The 16,665-nt window shown below is 35.7% G+C and overlaps 2 protein-coding genes across 6 annotated transcripts; both read left to right on the forward strand.

The window, feature by feature from the left end:
- Window positions 1–1,622: 1,622 nt before the first annotated feature.
- Window positions 1,623–11,894, forward strand: LOC102622899 (coatomer subunit beta'-2-like). 3 transcript variants are annotated; one of them, XR_369343.4, is made up of 27 exons: window positions 1,623–1,788; window positions 2,441–2,461; window positions 2,587–2,648; window positions 2,790–2,844; window positions 3,146–3,182; window positions 3,330–3,655; window positions 3,746–3,877; window positions 3,972–4,120; window positions 4,321–4,389; window positions 4,736–4,886; window positions 4,969–5,034; window positions 5,843–6,031; window positions 6,366–6,506; window positions 6,610–6,684; window positions 6,817–6,993; window positions 7,099–7,190; window positions 7,281–7,397; window positions 7,981–8,095; window positions 8,244–8,315; window positions 8,473–8,669; window positions 8,755–8,848; window positions 9,484–9,590; window positions 9,874–10,003; window positions 10,224–10,362; window positions 11,082–11,148; window positions 11,224–11,342; window positions 11,508–11,894. XR_369343.4 is itself a non-coding variant. In XM_006465500.4 (26 exons), the coding sequence occupies exons 1-25, from the start codon at window positions 1,786–1,788 to the stop codon at window positions 11,108–11,110; spliced, it is 2,745 nt and encodes a 914-aa protein (XP_006465563.2). In that variant the 5' UTR covers window positions 1,623–1,785; the 3' UTR covers window positions 11,111–11,148; window positions 11,508–11,894. The 3 variants fall into 3 exon arrangements, 1 of the variants encoding a protein (XP_006465563.2); XR_369342.4 differs by having other exon boundaries at window positions 1,624–1,788; window positions 10,224–10,438; XM_006465500.4 differs by lacking the exon at window positions 11,224–11,342.
- Window positions 11,895–12,471: 577 nt separating this feature from the next.
- On the forward strand, window positions 12,472–16,603 carry LOC102623478 (nuclear pore complex protein NUP50A). 3 transcript variants are annotated; one of them, XM_025101665.2, is made up of 3 exons: window positions 12,473–12,642; window positions 14,147–14,367; window positions 14,938–16,603. In XM_025101665.2, the coding sequence occupies exon 3, from the start codon at window positions 14,973–14,975 to the stop codon at window positions 16,284–16,286; it is 1,314 nt and encodes a 437-aa protein (XP_024957433.2). In that variant the 5' UTR covers window positions 12,473–12,642; window positions 14,147–14,367; window positions 14,938–14,972; the 3' UTR covers window positions 16,287–16,603. The 3 variants fall into 3 exon arrangements, with proteins under 3 accessions (XP_006465564.2, XP_024957433.2, XP_006465566.2); XM_006465501.4 differs by lacking the exon at window positions 14,147–14,367 and having other exon boundaries at window positions 12,472–12,642; XM_006465503.4 differs by lacking the exon at window positions 14,147–14,367 and having other exon boundaries at window positions 14,953–16,603.
- The last annotated feature ends 62 nt before the right edge of the window (window positions 16,604–16,665 follow it).

Below are 16,665 nucleotides of genomic sequence, written 5' to 3' on the forward strand. Positions count from 1 at the left end.
GTAAAGATTTTTCATTATAGTTTCTTAGGCTGTTAGGCATAGACATTTAATATTTATTTCTTAAAATTATACCTTTATAATAACTTATAATATGTTGACCTAACAAATTAAATTTAGGGAAATTATCATTCATATACCTTATATTTACTCTGTTATCAAAAATACTACAACACTTTGAGGGTGTATCAATCATCCACCCTTAGTTGACAAAATGTATCAGCCGACCACCAAACCGGTAGTTGCTGTTTGAAAGTTAACAGAGTTACAGTGAATTGACGATTTTACCCTTGAAAATTATCACTTGTATACCCTTAAATTCTTTTTTTTATCACATGTATATCCTTAAATTATCACTTGTATCATATGAAAAGACCAAATTACCCTTCTGACGTCATCATACTTAAACGGCAACTAACGGTTTGGTGGTCAGCTGATACATTTTATCAACTTAAGGTGAACGATTGATACACTCTCAAAATATTATAATATTTTTGATAATAGAGTAAACTAAGGGTATACAAATGATAATTTCCCTTAAATTTATTATTAACCCAACATAGTATTCACGTAGCAGTAATTTATAGATTTACAATTAACCGCACTAGAGCTGGCAAAATTTGACACGACCCGATTACCCGACACGAACACGACATAAATAAATGGGTATGGGTCGTTAAATTTAACAGGATTATTAAATGGGTCGGGTCCGGGTCAACACAATTTTTTTCCGTGTCGGGTTAGGGTGAAAATTCTTGACCCATTTACCCGATCAATGACCTGATTATATTTTCTATTTTAAAATAATTTATATATTCTTATCATTAAAACTCAAATATTAGAGATGATTTTCTTTTTTTATAAAAGGGTGAATATAAATACAATATTTTATTTATAAAATTTTAAATACATTTAGAGCTTCAATAGTGTAAATGTGTAAAAATTGATAGACATGTATATTTTATAATATTGATATATAATATTTTATATATATTATAATAATAATAATATTAAAACCTCAATAGTGTAAATGTGTAATATATTGGTAGATATGTATATTTTCTAATATCGAAAAATTATGTATGTATGTATGTACGTATATATGTACATACGTATGTATGATATTGTGTAAATATTTGATGTAACTTTTGTTCAGTATATAGATATTAAACGGGTTATTGGGTAATCCGATTGTTTTTCCGTGTCGGGTTTGAGTTTCAATATTTTGACACGATTATTAAATGAATCGAATTTGGGTCGACCTAAATTTGACACGACACAAAACTGACACGACACGAACACGACCCGATGACCCGTTTTGACAGCTCTAAACCGCACGATAAGAAAAGGGAGAATTTCAAAGGGTCGTGATGGGCCCAGTGTCCAGCGTGGCAAGAGCGTCACCCACACTCCTCAACTCGGTAGTTGCCCCCTTGTACGCATTTTTCACACCAACAAACGACAAGATAGAAAGCAATCAAAAGACTGAAAAACCCTTATAGATCCACCAGCAATTCGTCGACCCATACTTTTCATTATACGATGTCGCACACAAGATTCCCACTCACCCAGTAGTGGCACTCTCGTAATTTCCTTCCCTAAACTACAAAGCATTAAGCATCTCTCTCTCTCTCTCGCTCTGGCTCTCGCTCCTCATTTTTACAGATACATCACAACGCTAATCCCTCCCTCCCTCTCTCTATTACACCAAATTCTCTCTCTGGATCTATAATTTACAACTTCGCCGCGAAAACTTTGATCTCGATTTCGCAAATCAGATAATCGAAGATGGTGAGTCGTCTGATCCGTTTGATCATATCGTAACGCTTAGATCTGATCACTAGTTTCTTCGATTTCATTTCAACGTTTCTGGTTTCGTACTCGACTGTATGAATTTTAGCCACTTGTTTAGTATTTGAACGCCACACTTCGCCAGTTTTAAGTTTCTAAACCAAAACGCGGTGTTTAATTGAGGGTTAAGATCTGGTGTCTGTTTTGATCTGTGTGATGTTTGCCTGTGTTTGGCTGCCGAGAAAATGGAGGCAAGTAAAGGAGAAAGTGTTTGAATATTTAAACTTGATTTTAGGCTTCAGTTGGTATATGTCATCGCATTGTTTCTGTTAAATTGTTTGAGTTTTTAGCCGCTTATTAAGTAATTAAGCACTGTTTTGTACGTTTGGTTAACCGTTACTGTTAGTTAGCAACAATGGGGGTTTGAATTGAGCTAAGATCTGGTGTGGGATTGGATCCAATTGGACCATGCTTTTGTTGTCAGGAAGATTGAGAAATAAAGAACTAGCGGAATATGTCATCTAGTTTTAGGCTTCACTTGTTGTTTTAACTTTAAGCAATTGACTTGAGCATTAGTGGTTTGGATTAGTTAATGATCTGTTGTTTGATATTTTACTAATTATTTTCGTTTGTTTTTGTTGTGTGTTAACAGCCTCTCAGACTCGAAATCAAGGTACTGAAATTTACCATTTACTTCTATGTGTTAGATTAGACATCTCTCTCTTTATTAATTTTTTTTCAGTTAGTAGTATATTTTGAATTCTGTTGTTAATTATGTTCAAATGATAATTGGATCAGAGAAAACTTGCTCAAAGATCAGAGAGAGTAAAGTCTGTGGATTTGCATCCATCTGAACCATGGTAATTATAATCTTCTTTTGTTATTTTTTGCTTTTTATTTTGTAATATCTTAGTTGGCCGTTGGAAATTTAAGTTGCATAAATAATGTGTTGCGATTTTATGTGATGCCGCTGAAACGTGATGTTAAAATTGTTTTCTCAGGATTCTAGCAAGTTTGTATTCAGGAACTGTGTGTATCTGGAACTACCAGTCACAGGTAGGAGAATGCTGTTGATAGCCATTTCTGTTTTGTTCATTCTGTATACATACTAATCAACAGTCATGCACAATGAACACCTAATTTATGGCAGCATACTGCTACTTGATTATATCATACCTAAGACTCTTATAATTCATTATTCATTTGATAAGTTTTGAAGTTATGAAAGTTATAGTTTTTATCTGTGTTGTTGTCTTGGACTTATTACAAAGCCTTTATGAGTTTAAGCTTCTTTTAGTTCCTTGTTGGGTCTTCCATGCATTTACTGATAATGTGAATTTTCTCACTATTACTCCAGACTATGGCTAAGTCTTTTGAGGTCACTGAGTTACCAGGTATGTCTAGATGTATATCTACATTGTCTTTTGGCTTTTTCCTCTGTGTGAGGAGGTCACAAAACAATTATTATTATTATTTTTCCCTGCTCCTTTATACGTAATGGATCACTATCACTCTTTAATTCCTAAATCATGTGTGTGCAGTTAGATCAGCTAAATTTGTGGCCCGCAAGCAATGGGTAGTTGCAGGAGCTGATGACATGTTTATTCGTGTATACAATTACAATACAATGGACAAAGTTAAAGTATTTGAGGCTCATACGGATTACATTAGATGTGTGGCTGTTCATCCTACCCTTCCGTATGTGCTGTCATCATCTGATGATATGCTCATAAAGCTTTGGGATTGGGAGAAGGGTTGGATGTGTACTCAGATATTTGAGGGACATTCTCATTATGTTATGCAAGTGACATTTAATCCAAAAGACACCAATACCTTTGCTAGTGCATCACTTGATCGAACCATTAAGGTTTGGGAATTTTCATTTGATGACCTGTTGATGCAATTCTTATTTCCTTTGCTGATTGTTAATCCTTTGCTCTTATGTGTCCGTGGCCAGATTTGGAACCTTGGTTCTCCTGACCCAAATTTCACACTTGATGCCCATCAGAAAGGAGTAAACTGTGTTGATTACTTCACTGGTGGTGATAAACCTTATCTGATCACTGGCTCAGATGATCACACTGCTAAGGTCTGACTCCATATTTTTCTTTCTGTATTTTTTTGTTTTGATTGTTGGTATATGTTGATTGGAATCATTAACAAATATATGTTATTGAAATCAGGTATGGGACTATCAGACCAAAAGTTGTGTCCAGACACTTGAAGGCCATACTCACAATGTGTCTGCAGTATGTTTCCACCCTGAGCTTCCTATTATTATCACGGGTTCTGAGGATGGGACAGTTCGTATTTGGCATGCAACCACTTACAGGTAACCTTAGTTTTATTTGACTTGTGAGGTTTATAATGTGGAATATGCTTGGCCCTTTCATCCATCTTACTATTGGAATTTTTTCTTGGTGCTTTTGCCACTTGGTGTTTTGTAAATCAGCTGATTATTGAAAAAGTTATATCTGATTGGGTAAATGGAATTCTGCTAACCCCATCTGAACTGGTTTCTTTGACTCACAGGCTTGAGAACACATTGAATTATGGTCTTGAAAGAGTTTGGGCTATTGGGTATATGAAAAGTTCACGCAGGTGAGTGTCTTCATGTTTCTTTTCCCTGAATGTTATTTATACAGCTACCTACGTGTATTTTTGGGTTTATTACGAGATATTTGCTCCTAGACATTAGGAAACTTGTTTTTGTATTCAAAGTCGTTAACAGTGCTATTCTTCTCACATTTTATTACCTTTTTATTTGGATTTTTTTCTTTCATGTGTAGAATATCTGCTAGAACATATTTCTGAACGGTTGTTTTCCATTTTTCTGGAGTTGTTGAATGTTTTCTAATGACTGCATAAGCTATTGTGTTCTTTTTCTTATCATCATCTCTTTTTCTTCAGATTATCAACAAATATATTGTTACTATTTCTTGCACAGGATTGTGATCGGTTATGATGAGGGAACTATCATGGTGAAAATCGGTCGTGAAGAACCTGTTGCTAGTATGGATAATAGTGGAAAGATCATATGGGCTAAGCACAATGAGATTCAAACTGTGAACATCAAGAGTGTGGGAGCAGATTATGAGGTTTGGGCTTAGACCAACTACTTAGTTTGCTGCAGGACAGTTTATCTCAGATGACGTAAGTTTTTGGTTTGCTTGGTTTTAGGTTACTGACGGAGAAAGATTGCCATTGGCTGTTAAGGAGTTGGGAACCTGTGATCTTTACCCACAAGTGAGTTGGCATTTTTATGGCCTATCTTTAACTTCTCTGACCTTTGTGATGTTTTATGCCCTGAATTTGATGTTTTATTATTTTTTACATGCTTTCAACGTGCCACCGTTGTGCAATTAGGATGTAAATTTTGGAAGCACGTGCATTTTTGTATTTCTAGAAGCTGTTACATTGTTACTAATTGAGGAGTACTTTTTCCTGGAGCTTTCAATATTTGTGTTGATCAAGTGGTCTGGATCATTTTTATCTTCCAACATTGTTTCCTTGAGTAGATATGGCTTATGATCCATTCCAATAGTGTAAAAGTGACTTTATTACATGTCCTTATTCTAGCAATTTATGCTTTCCTCTGTTATGTTGTGGGATTTTTATTATATTTTATGCTAAAGGTTGATTTCTCTTTTGATTGCCTATTTGTTGGAAACTTCCTATTGTGTATTTCTTTTTCTTTGAATAGTCATACATTTTTAAGTGGTGACCGGCTGCCATGAAGTTTCCTATGTAAGTTGGTTTTACATCTATAATTGCATGTTAATGTCCTGCATATAATGCTAGATTGAGATAATTGCTTTCTAAAGTTAAGAGAGAGAAGTTATAGTGAATGTAGAGTAACATAGAGCTCCAAGAATATGCTGGGAGAACCTATTCCAGTCTAACTTTTCTCATGGCTGATCTTCATTTTCCAATTAAAATATCATGATGTGGAGGAAGATTTGTTTTATTGTGTTTCTTTTTGCATAAACTGTCTCTGGCTCCCTCTTGAATGTTCTTTTTACGATCCATACATTTGCTTTTTCTTGTTTTCCAGAGCTTAAAGCACAATCCCAATGGGAGGTTTGTTGTCGTCTGTGGAGATGGTGAATACATTATATATACAGCTTTGGCATGGAGAAATAGGTCCTTTGGTTCTGCACTGGAGTTTGTTTGGTCATCTGATGGAGAATATGCTGTTAGAGAAAGTTCATCAAAGATAAAAATTTTCAGTAAAAATTTTCAGGTTTGTTACTCTTTCTTCTAGTGTAGAAAATATGTTCTTGTTTTGTTAGTGAATAATTATATGTTGAGACTAGAAGCTATTGAACTTTTCTTATTTCTGTTGATATGCCTTGCTCTTTTTGCCTGCTCATCTCTTCAGTTTATAGTTGAGAAAAGAAAAAATCAAGAAAGTTTGCTGGGGAAGGGGTATTTTGAGGGTTATGTTATAGAAGAAAGACCTATGATGCTTAAATACCATAATGATTCATATCCCTGACTGTAATTATTAGTTTATCGTACTTAGTATACCATTTGGACTACAAGATGGTGTTTAAGAGAGGCATAGTGCTTTTCAGGAAAAAAGGAGTGTCCGACCAACCTTCTCCGCCGAGCGTATTTATGGAGGAACTTTATTGGCAATGTGCTCAAATGATTTTATTTGCTTCTATGATTGGGCTGAATGCAGGCTAATTAGGCGAATTGATGTCACTGTGAAAGTAAGTTTTGATATTCCTGCAAAAGACATTTATTCCTGCTTTATAATTTCCAGTTGCATTGCTTGCTGTTTATATTCACTGTTATAAATTTGAAATTTTTCAGAATCTTTATTGGGCTGACAGTGGTGATCTAGTGGCAATTGCAAGTGATACATCATTCTACATTCTCAAGTACAATGTAAGGATTTCAATTAAGATGGTCCTTTTCAGATTCATAAGTTTCCGTAGGTCAATTGCCATTTTTAAGGGTTTAGATGTTTGGTATGGTCTGGCATGCTTTATAATATTGAATTCAATATTTGCGTTGTAGCGCGATGTCGTTTCAGCTTATTTAGATAGTGGAAAGCCAGTGGATGAACAAGGTGTTGAAGATGCTTTTGAGCTCCTTCATGAAACCAATGAGCGTGTCAGGACTGGTTTATGGGTTGGGGATTGTTTCATTTACAACAATTCCTCCTGGAGACTTAATTACTGTGTTGGCGGTGAGGTATAATGAGTTCCTCTTGTTTTGACAGAGTTTCATTTGACTAGTTTTCTTCCAGTTTCTACAATATGTTTGAGGCATCTTGATAATTGATTTTTTTTTTAATAGGTAACCACAATGTTTCATTTGGACCGGCCTATGTACTTGTTGGGGTACCTTGCTAGTCAAAGCCGTGTGTATCTGATTGACAAAGAGTTCAAGTATGCCAGCTTTATTATTCTTAAAAAAATACTGAGTTATAATTTTTTTTGGTTTTTAAAGTTTTTAATCATAAATATCATGTCATGCAGTGTTATGGGATACACATTACTTCTCAGCTTGATTGAGTACAAGACTCTTGTCATGCGTGGAGATTTGGAGAGGGCCAATGAAATCTTACCTTCAATTCCAAAAGAGCATCACAATAGGTATATACAATCTTTGCAACTATGAATTGATTGCCAACAGATAAAGGTTTTTTATTTTTCATTGATTTTTTAAAAAGAAATGTTTTGAGTATGAATTTCATTTGGCCATTGGAAAAATGACCGCGGCTTTGTGGTATAGGCCAATACCTTTTTCATTGCTGCACTTTTACCAATTCAAAATGAAAAAAAATGATATTGGAATAAGGGAAGAAGATTCTTTACAGAAGTAGCAGTTCGTATCTCTGTCATATTCCATCCTTTTTGTGATTTCACTGTGTTTAGCTTGAATATTCCTGATTTTCTTGTTTTAATCCATTTATAGGCTAAAGATGAAAGCATTCTTTTTTGCAATGTTTTGTCTTGAAAAGCTAGCAAAATTAATACTGCTTGACCGTTTGGTTTTGTCTAGATTTACCAGCTGGTTTTGATTCTAGCACATAGCATATGTGACCATGGGCTGGCACTTTTAACCTGTAGATAATTTGGGATTTTGTATTATGTTTTGATCTCTTGTAATTTTGGGTATAAATTTGGCTGTTGAAAGCTACTTGTGTTTTGATGAATAATTTGCTTTCATGCTTAGTGTGGCTCGTTTCCTGGAGTCACGAGGTATGATAGAGGAAGCTATAGAAGTGGCTACTGACCCCGATTATAGATTCGAACTAGCCATACAGCTGGGCAGATTGGAGGTTGCACAGGTAAGTCTAGATGATATGTTGGGAACGTGTAACTTGGAAGATTTTGTATTCCTGAGTGGTTGAGCTCTTTGTTAACTTTTAAATTTGTTTGGACCATGTAACAACTCTATAAACTCGAACATGGTTCTTTTTTCCCTTACTCTTGCAGGAAATAGCTACAGAAGTGCAGAGTGAGTCTAAATGGAAGCAATTGGGAGAATTAGCTATGTCCACTGGAAAGGTGTTGTGTAACTTTTTGCTTGAAATTAGTTTGTCCTGGCTGCTAAATTCCCCTTTCTTTGAACGCTTATCTTGTCTGCTCCAAAGTTTTGACAATTAATTTTGCTATCTCATATTATTTTTTAACATGTCTCTCATGGTGAGTTCTGATGCTGCAGTTGGAAATGGCTGAGGGATGCATGAAACAAGCAATGGATTTGAGTGGTTTGTTGCTGCTCTATTCTTCTTTAGGAGACGCCGAAGGGATATCCAAACTTGCTTCTCTAGCTAAAGAGCAAGGAAAGAACAATGTTGCATTCCTTTGTTTATTTATGTTGGGTAAATTGGAAGACTGCCTCCAGCTGTTAGTGGAAAGGTAATATTTATTTTTAAATTCTTTGACACAAGGAAACAGGTTAATGCAATTATAGTTTTAGGTGTAATGAAACTTTCTTTTGCAGTAATCGGATACCTGAGGCTGCTTTGATGGCAAGATCATACCTTCCAAGCAAGGTTTCAGAGATTGTTGCTATTTGGAGAAAAGACCTCCAAAAGGTTAGTTGCTGTTCATGTGTTTCTTTTGCTTGTTATACTTTGTCATGCTAAGCTTGGTTTGCCTGATGATAAGTCTGATTTAGGAAGAAACTGTAGTTGCTACATCCCAGGCAGAGCTGCACCCACATTGTCCTTTCAATGTCTTCCATCTAGCATCAATAAATTAGATGCCATAGTCTTATTATAGAAATTTCACATCATTTAGTTCATGGTAATAAGTCCTAAAGTTTATGTAGTACTAAAAGTTGCACCAAAAGCGTATTCTTGTCTTACACTTCCTTTGACAATTTGCTGTCCTTTCAAACTTAAGAAGTCATCTTATAGACTGTTATACGCTACTTTTAGATTGTCATTTGTTCACTCAAGTGCTACTTATGATGGGATCTTGTCACCTGGCATCCCAGGAATGGAACTTCATTGGGTTAAGCAACTTATCCTCCCTCCAAAGGGAAAAAAATCACTATATTATCTTAATCTTTCAATGCATTTGCTTATGCTGGAAAATCAACTGCAAGAAGTATCAGCTCTAATTTTATTATTGCAGTTGTGAATCTATGATAATATCTTTGACAGTTTTTTGGAATGATAGATTGGCTTTGTACAAAGTTTTTAACCTAACGTTATTCCAACTACAGGTGAACCCAAAAGCTGCTGAATCTCTGGCTGATCCTGAAGAGTATTCTAATCTATTTGATGATTGGCAAGTTGCTCTTGCTGTTGAGTCCAAAGCTGCTGCTACCAGGTATTAATACTGGTCTTGTCTCTCTACGCGCGCATGTATTATATTTTGTTAATTGGGCATGTGTTTCCTTTCATTCTAGGCATACTTATATGACTGTATTCATATTCATTTGCTTCAATGAAAAGAACTTAGCTGGCAATTTTTTTTCCTCCAAACTCCAGTTAGCTGTAAAGTTTATGACATGCAAGATTTTTCCCACTTAACTCGTAATTTGTTGGTTTAGGCTTTTGTATGAGTGTTGCTTGGATGTGCTTATATAGTTACTTTCATAATTGCTTTGTAGGGGTGTACATCCTCCTGCAGAGGACTATGTAAACCATGCAGATAAATCATACATGACGCTTGTGGAGGCTTTCAGACACATGCAAATTGAAGAAGAGGACACTCTTGAAAATGGAGATCTTGATCATGAGGTATACTCTGCATGCACATGTATATTTACACATTTGTAATTTTTCTTCTCGTTGCTGAATTTTATGTAGTTGGGGAAGTTAAGCTGCAAGATTGGAGTTCTCTATTGTATCGTTGTCTGAAATATTCAATTTATTATTTAGTTACTTTATAGTTATCGAGTGGGAGTTCTGCTTTTGGTTTGAGAACTTCTACTTAACTATTGCTATACCTTGTGGACAGGGTTCCGAACAAAATGGAGAAGAGAATGCAGAGGAACAGAATGGAGAAGAAGGAAGCCAAGAGGAGCCTGTCGTAGTGGATGCTGATTCAACAGACGGTGCAGTACTCGTTAACGGTAACGAGGCTGAAGAACAGTGGGGTACGAATAATGAAGGAATCCCGTCAGCCTAAAAGCAATTGGTTGGGGCAGTGTGAAAATCCAAATTTTGTCTCTGGTGATTAATTGATTCTGAAGTGCCATCTCTAACTCCCCTTTCACTAATTTTTGTTACAACTACTACTTTATGTCTATAACTCTCTCCACAAATACTGGCTCATCTATTAGGATAGACCTTGGGTATCAGTGTTAGCCCAGTTACTCTGTTTCTAACAAGTGTCAAAATGGAGCTGCTTTGTCGCTGCATTTATGTTCTTTGGCTTGGCTATCTTAGAATATTTTCGCAAAATGTGCCCAGATTCTGTTGCAATTAAGTAGTACTTCCCTAACTTAACGAAAAATAAATAGTTGTTTCTCTGATAATCATATGGGTTAAACAATTTACATTGATATAGAGTCAATACTGTGTTAAAATCTAGTTGTTGGACAACGAGAGTTGACCTCTGAGTTCAATAGACTTTCAATCTTTCCATACACCTTTATTTTCATTCTTTCCTATTATTCTGGAAGATTTATTCTGTCCTTCTGGATTTCTTTCTCTTTGTTATCTGTAGATAGATGTTGATTCATATTGTTATCTCCTCCTTTTTGTGTCATGCAATATAAAAATTGAGTACTTCTTCTCTTCCGTTGTCATTTGCAATTTTGGTTTGTTTGTCTGTCATATCTTGGTTTTAACTGTTCTATTTTTTGGTTGGCAGTGCTTACACCACGTCATCAGGATTCATGAGGACAGACGGTTCTAGCTGTATAAGTCCCTTGCTTAAGGTGAGGAACGTGCATCCTAATTTTGATAGATTTGAAAGGAAATGTTAGCTCATGATTGGGTGAAACTGCGTGCAGCTGTAACCTGGCTGTACAATGGGATAAATACTGAAGAACATAAACAAGCAATGTTACTCTTTGAAGTTGTATTAAGTTTGATTCGCCACACTTTTGTCTACAATTCCTTATGAGAATAGGTTGTGCATAGAAAAAATTATCTCTTTGTGGAATTTCTCAACTGGGCAGTTTTTCCTTTACATAATTGATTAGAGCTGAAGTTATTTTTCAAGCATACATGACGTTCACCCTTTTTTTCTATTTTTTAAATTTTATTTATTCTAGTTATTTATCTGAATTTTCAGCAACCAGGCTTCTTGCTGGAGGCTGAAGAGAGGTGATTGTAGAGCTGGGTTGTCTCTAATTCTGATGGTGCGGCACTGAAGCGCATTTGAGTTTTGTTGTGGGCATATAGTACACAGTTTTAGCATCAGTGACGTTCTTGATCGCTTTCAAAATTGTTGTTTTAGCATATTCTTTTGAGGCCTTTCCTCACCTCCTTTCTAGTGCCTTTTTGTGAATGTAGAAAAAGTTGAGTTAGCTAGCAATTATCCAATTCAACCCTTATTCACTATTCAAATTTAGAAACGTGGCTGCCCTTAATATTTCCTGTTTTGCTTGGGAATTTTTTCAGATAAAACTTTCATTGTAATTTGTTTTCAAAAGTATCATAATATATATTTTACTCATAACTTTGGTTCGGTCCGTAGGTTTTGGTTCTAAAATTTTCTTTGGTTTAATTGTGTTCGAGGATTGTGCGCTATTTTTTCGTCGTGATGGTGTTGCTTAAGACTGTTGGATGCGGTTGTCAACAGAGAAGGAAAAACAATCCTGACATATAAAAACGAATAGAATAAGTGAAGGGCAGAAGAGGTTTCAAACCTTGAATCTAATGACTAAGGATCGCTCGACAAAATATATATGGATTCTTTAATCTTTATTCTCATTATCTCTATTCTCTACCAAACGAACGGTTCTGATTTTACAAGAAAAAGCTTCCGTACGAGAGGTATATATATATATATCCTACGGAATAAAATAGACATAGTGCATGATAGAAACCACATCGACGGACTTGTCTTTATGTACGCATGTCAAATAGCAGCTCGGTCCAAAAAGTTTGCAGGCTTAAGCCCATTCCTATTTCTATCAATGACACGTGTCGTTATTTCAACAGAAACTCGTGTAAATAACATGCCACAGCAGGTCATTTCAAACAAAAGGCTTCTGTTCAGCATCATAATTTGCATTTATTAAATAAATTTATAGTACCTCCCACCCTCCTACTCGCTGAAAAGGAAGCCCACAGACGCTTCCATATCCAAAACTAAAAAGAAATTTAAAAAATCTAAAATAATAATTAAAATTTTTTTAAAACCCTCTTATTATTGGATCTATTTCTCTCTTTAGGGTTTTGCTTCTCCTTCGTCCTCGCTCCAAGTAAGTCCCAATCCAGTTTCACCTTATTTCTTTCATTTCTTCATATGTTTTTTTTCCTTTTTTTCTTATATTCTTATTCATTTCCTCTATTAATTTCCGTTCCTTTTTTTTTTCGCCTTGCATCACTTTTCTATTTTCAATAATTTTTACACTTCATTTTCAAGTGCTTGTACGTGTTTTTGCTTGATGTAATCTAGTAAATATATTAATTATCAGAAATCGTGATAAACCAGTTCGTCGAATTTCAGATTTTTTTAGATATTAGATTTAAGCTGTCACCTGTCAGTCCTTTGTTTATTTGCTTACTAGAAAATGAAAGAAAGGAAATTAGAAGAAAATAAGATAGTGTTTATGTAATAATTTTCATTTTATCTTTTTTTTTTGGGATAAGCATTTAAGGAAATCGAAGATTTAAATTACCAGTAATTTTTATTTTCATTTCTGGTTGTTTTTTGTTTAATAAATTTGCAAGAAGTCAAATTGATTTTTTTGCTAATATAGTTATTCATAAATTCTCGGTAAAATGCTTGTAGGATTCTTATTTTTAATTTAAGCTTAGTGGATTCTTTTTATTTATACTTTGAACTATTGTAATTTAGTGCTGTATTGGAGAACAATATATGTGCTTCTACATGCCCCACTCTTTCTGTGCAAGAGAAGCCACCTTTAACATTAAAAGTGAGATTCTTAATTAAAGTTGAGCATATTTTTTAATTGCATGAATTTATATCATAATATTATCCTGTTGAAGTTGGCTGCCTTTTTGTGATATGAAAGCTAGTTTTGCATTAAAGTGATTTTAAGGTTTTAAATACTTGAAGAGATAATGTAATTTGAGAAGATGATGAATGAGGATGCAGGTAAAATGGCACTGTAACGGTGTGTTTAGTATTTTGCCACCATGATATTCTTTTCTTCTGTTTTGTTTTGGAGTTTTGAGGGATTGGATCAAATTCAATAGTTTGCTTGGTCAACTAGTTGATTAGGTCTTCTTGATGTTCGCTTATTGTGCACAATTGCAAAGATTGTACCCTGTTATATGATTTTACTTGTCACCTGAGAGATTTCAGTGGAAGTTTAATAAGAAAGAAAATTGCATTTTGTAGAAAAGGATATTTATAAATCCCTTTCACTGTAGATGGTTAAGGTTGATGTGTGTTTCTTTGAAGTGTAGATTGGTACCATTGCTTGCTGCTATGATATTTGCTTAAATGTAGTTGCTGGTTTTCTAGTTTTTGGTTTCATTGTTGTTGGACAAATGCAAAAGCTTCCTGGTTTTCAGTGCAAAAATTCCTCTGTTTGACCTGAATCATGATTGCCCTTTCAAAATGAAGGCTTTAATCGTTTACATTTTACTTTTGGATACAATCTTAAGCACTAATTTACAAAAATTGAGTAGTTTGAGCTACTTAACGGGTTTTACTTTTAGATCTGTTCTGGGTTCTCTTACTCATCATTTCTAGAATTTATCATAATGGTCACTTTAATTGGGCATGGGCTACAGATGAATTTCAAGCCTTGGATGCTTATAAAGTGTCAACAACTTCGATGGCTATTCCCTCCAACCCTCAAGTGGTGGTTTTAATGGGCTGTATGTTGTGCTTATGTTACTGTTTGTAGGCTGTGGTGGCAACCTACTCTGGAGATTGTTATTTTGAGAGCATCTATTTTTAATTTGTCAGAAGGGCTCTTCTATGGATAGTCATGCTCTCTGGGTTTAAGGATGTATGTCAACTAGTTCTATTTTAGTTGTTTTTGTCTTTGAATTATTTCTTTAGTGGTTTGCGGTCATGTAGATGCGAATTTTTATAGGCATTATCTAGCATAGATACCTGGTTTGTTAGTGATGAACGTCTTTAACTACTTCTGTGAAGACCTCATTCATTTTTCCCGTCTATTGGATCCTCCTTTTACTCAATTCCATTTGCACAGTTTTTTATCAAATAAAACAATAATAGAAATAATCAAGGGCTAAATAATGATGGAGAAACTTGTACATTTTCTGATTCCATCCTGTGCAACTTGTAGTGAAATTTCTTTCGTTAGAAGGCAGAGTTGTGAACCATGTTCTGAAAATAGATGCACCTATGCCTTCTGGACAACTCTTTATGTGCCCAATATCTTAAGAATTAACCTTTCTATTCTACTTTTGCATGTTGAGTTTTTGAAACATGTTTTCTTGAGTTTGCATTTTCACCACGTTTAGATTTTGTGAACATTGATAGATTCAAGTGTATATTAGTAATCTTGCTTGGCAATTCATTTTTTTTTCTTTTGGGACACTTATTCTTTCAGAGTGCTGAGTTTTAGATCATTGGCTTGATTATTCAATGGGGGATGCAGAGAGTGCCCTTCCTCCTTCAAAGAAGAGAGCTGCTGGACGGGAACTCTCCCGAGATAACCCTGGTCTTGATGACGAGGAAGATTCTTCTGAACTAGAAAGTGGAACTTTTAAGAAGGCCACTGATGAGGTCCTTGCAACCAGAAGAATAGTCAAAGTCCGTCGCAATCAGACCGCGTCTACCCCATCATCTAATCCTTTTGCTGGTATCCGCTTAGTCCCTTCAACCGAACCTAGTGCGACTGTCACTCCAGCTACAACTGAGCCTACCAAGACTGTTTCTCCAGCTGCAACTGAACTGCTAGAATCTAGTGAGAACAAGGTTTCAGTTGATGCCAATAACGATGCCGGCAAAGAAGCTGAAAAGGGGGATGGTGAGGATAACAAGCAGTCTGAAAGCAAGATTGACGAGCCAGTGGCTGTAGAAGCTGCCAGCAGTGAACCTGAAAAGGGTGAAGATGATAGTAGTAAGCAGACAGAAAGCAAGAATGAGCCAGCATCTGCAGATGCTGCAGGCAAGAAGAGTTCTGATGATAAGGAGAATGGCGCTGAAAAATCAGAGGTAGACAATGGAAAGACAGCTGGAGTAGATAAGCCTGAGAATGAAGAGGAGAAAGAAACCAGTCATGAAACGACTGATTCAAGTCAATTGAGTTCATTTGGACAGCTTTCAAGTACCCAAAATGCGTTCACAGGACTTGCAGGAACTGGGTTTTCTACTTCAACATTCGCCTTTGGGTCAATTCCTAAGGATGGGTCTGCCTCAAATTCTACCTCTGCTTCTGTTTTTGGACAGGTTAACAATGGGAATTCTTCCCTGTTTAACACACCAGCGACTTCTATTGCTTCAAAGAGTGAGGGAACTACTTTCCCATCTATGCAGGAAGTTGTGGTTGAGACCGGAGAGGAGAATGAGAAAGTGGTTTTCTCTGCTGATTCAGTGCTTTTTGAGTTTCTTGATGGATCATGGAAGGAGCGTGGGAAGGGAGAACTTAAGGTGAATGTGTCCACAAATGCAACGGGGAGAGCCAGACTTCTCATGAGAGCTAGGGGAAATTACAGGTTGATTTTGAATGCAAGCCTCTACTCAGACATGAAGCTCACGAATATGGATAAGAAAGGCATCACTTTTGCCTGCATTAACAGTGCTACTGAAGGAAAGAGTGGTCTTTCTACATTCGCACTGAAGTTCAGGGATGCTTCCATAGTGGAAGAGTTTCGGACAGCTGTTGCCGCTCATAAAGATAAAACCACAGCAGTTTTGAAGACCCCGGAAAATTCCCCCAAGGCTACAGATGATTGAAAGCTACTTTGACACAGAATTCTGCACAATCATCTGGTTGCCTTCGGCAGCTATCCTTTTTCTTTCACAGAGAAAAAGAGGAGATTCCTTAAGAGTTGGTTAATTCCTGAATCCTTATGTAGCGGAAAGTTAACGGGTCCAATCTTTTTTGTTGTTGTTTAAAGTCCAGTCTGCGGGAGAATATTTCAACTTTTGGGTACTCTTATGTTTAAACTGCATAAACTACATCTATAAAGACATGGAATCAATGTTTGACAGTTCCGATATTATAGTGTTCCCTTGAGCTGGAATATATATTAGAAGCTATGTTGCATGTTTATCGTTTTTATGGTATTCCTAATTATTTTTTTCCGCTTGGTGCAGTGATAATTAGATTACT

This window comes from Citrus sinensis, chromosome 7, assembly GCF_022201045.2.
Source record: "Citrus sinensis cultivar Valencia sweet orange chromosome 7, DVS_A1.0, whole genome shotgun sequence".
In the NCBI taxonomy this organism is placed as follows: Eukaryota; Viridiplantae; Streptophyta; class Magnoliopsida; order Sapindales; family Rutaceae; genus Citrus; species Citrus sinensis.

What these genes read in the sequence shown, in the direction of transcription:
- LOC102622899 (XM_006465500.4), top strand. An exon ending in TTGCATCCATCTGAACCATG is followed by an intron (nt 2,649 to 2,789) that starts GTAATTATAATC and finishes TTGTTTTCTCAG; the next exon opens with GATTCTAGCAAGTTTGTATT. An exon ending in CTGATTGACAAAGAGTTCAA is followed by an intron (nt 7,191 to 7,280) that starts GTATGCCAGCTT and finishes CATGTCATGCAG; the next exon opens with TGTTATGGGATACACATTAC.
- LOC102623478 (XM_006465501.4), top strand. Translation starts at nt 14,973, where the DNA reads ATGGGGGATGCAGAGAGTGCCCTTCCTCCTTCAAAGAAGAGAGCTGCT.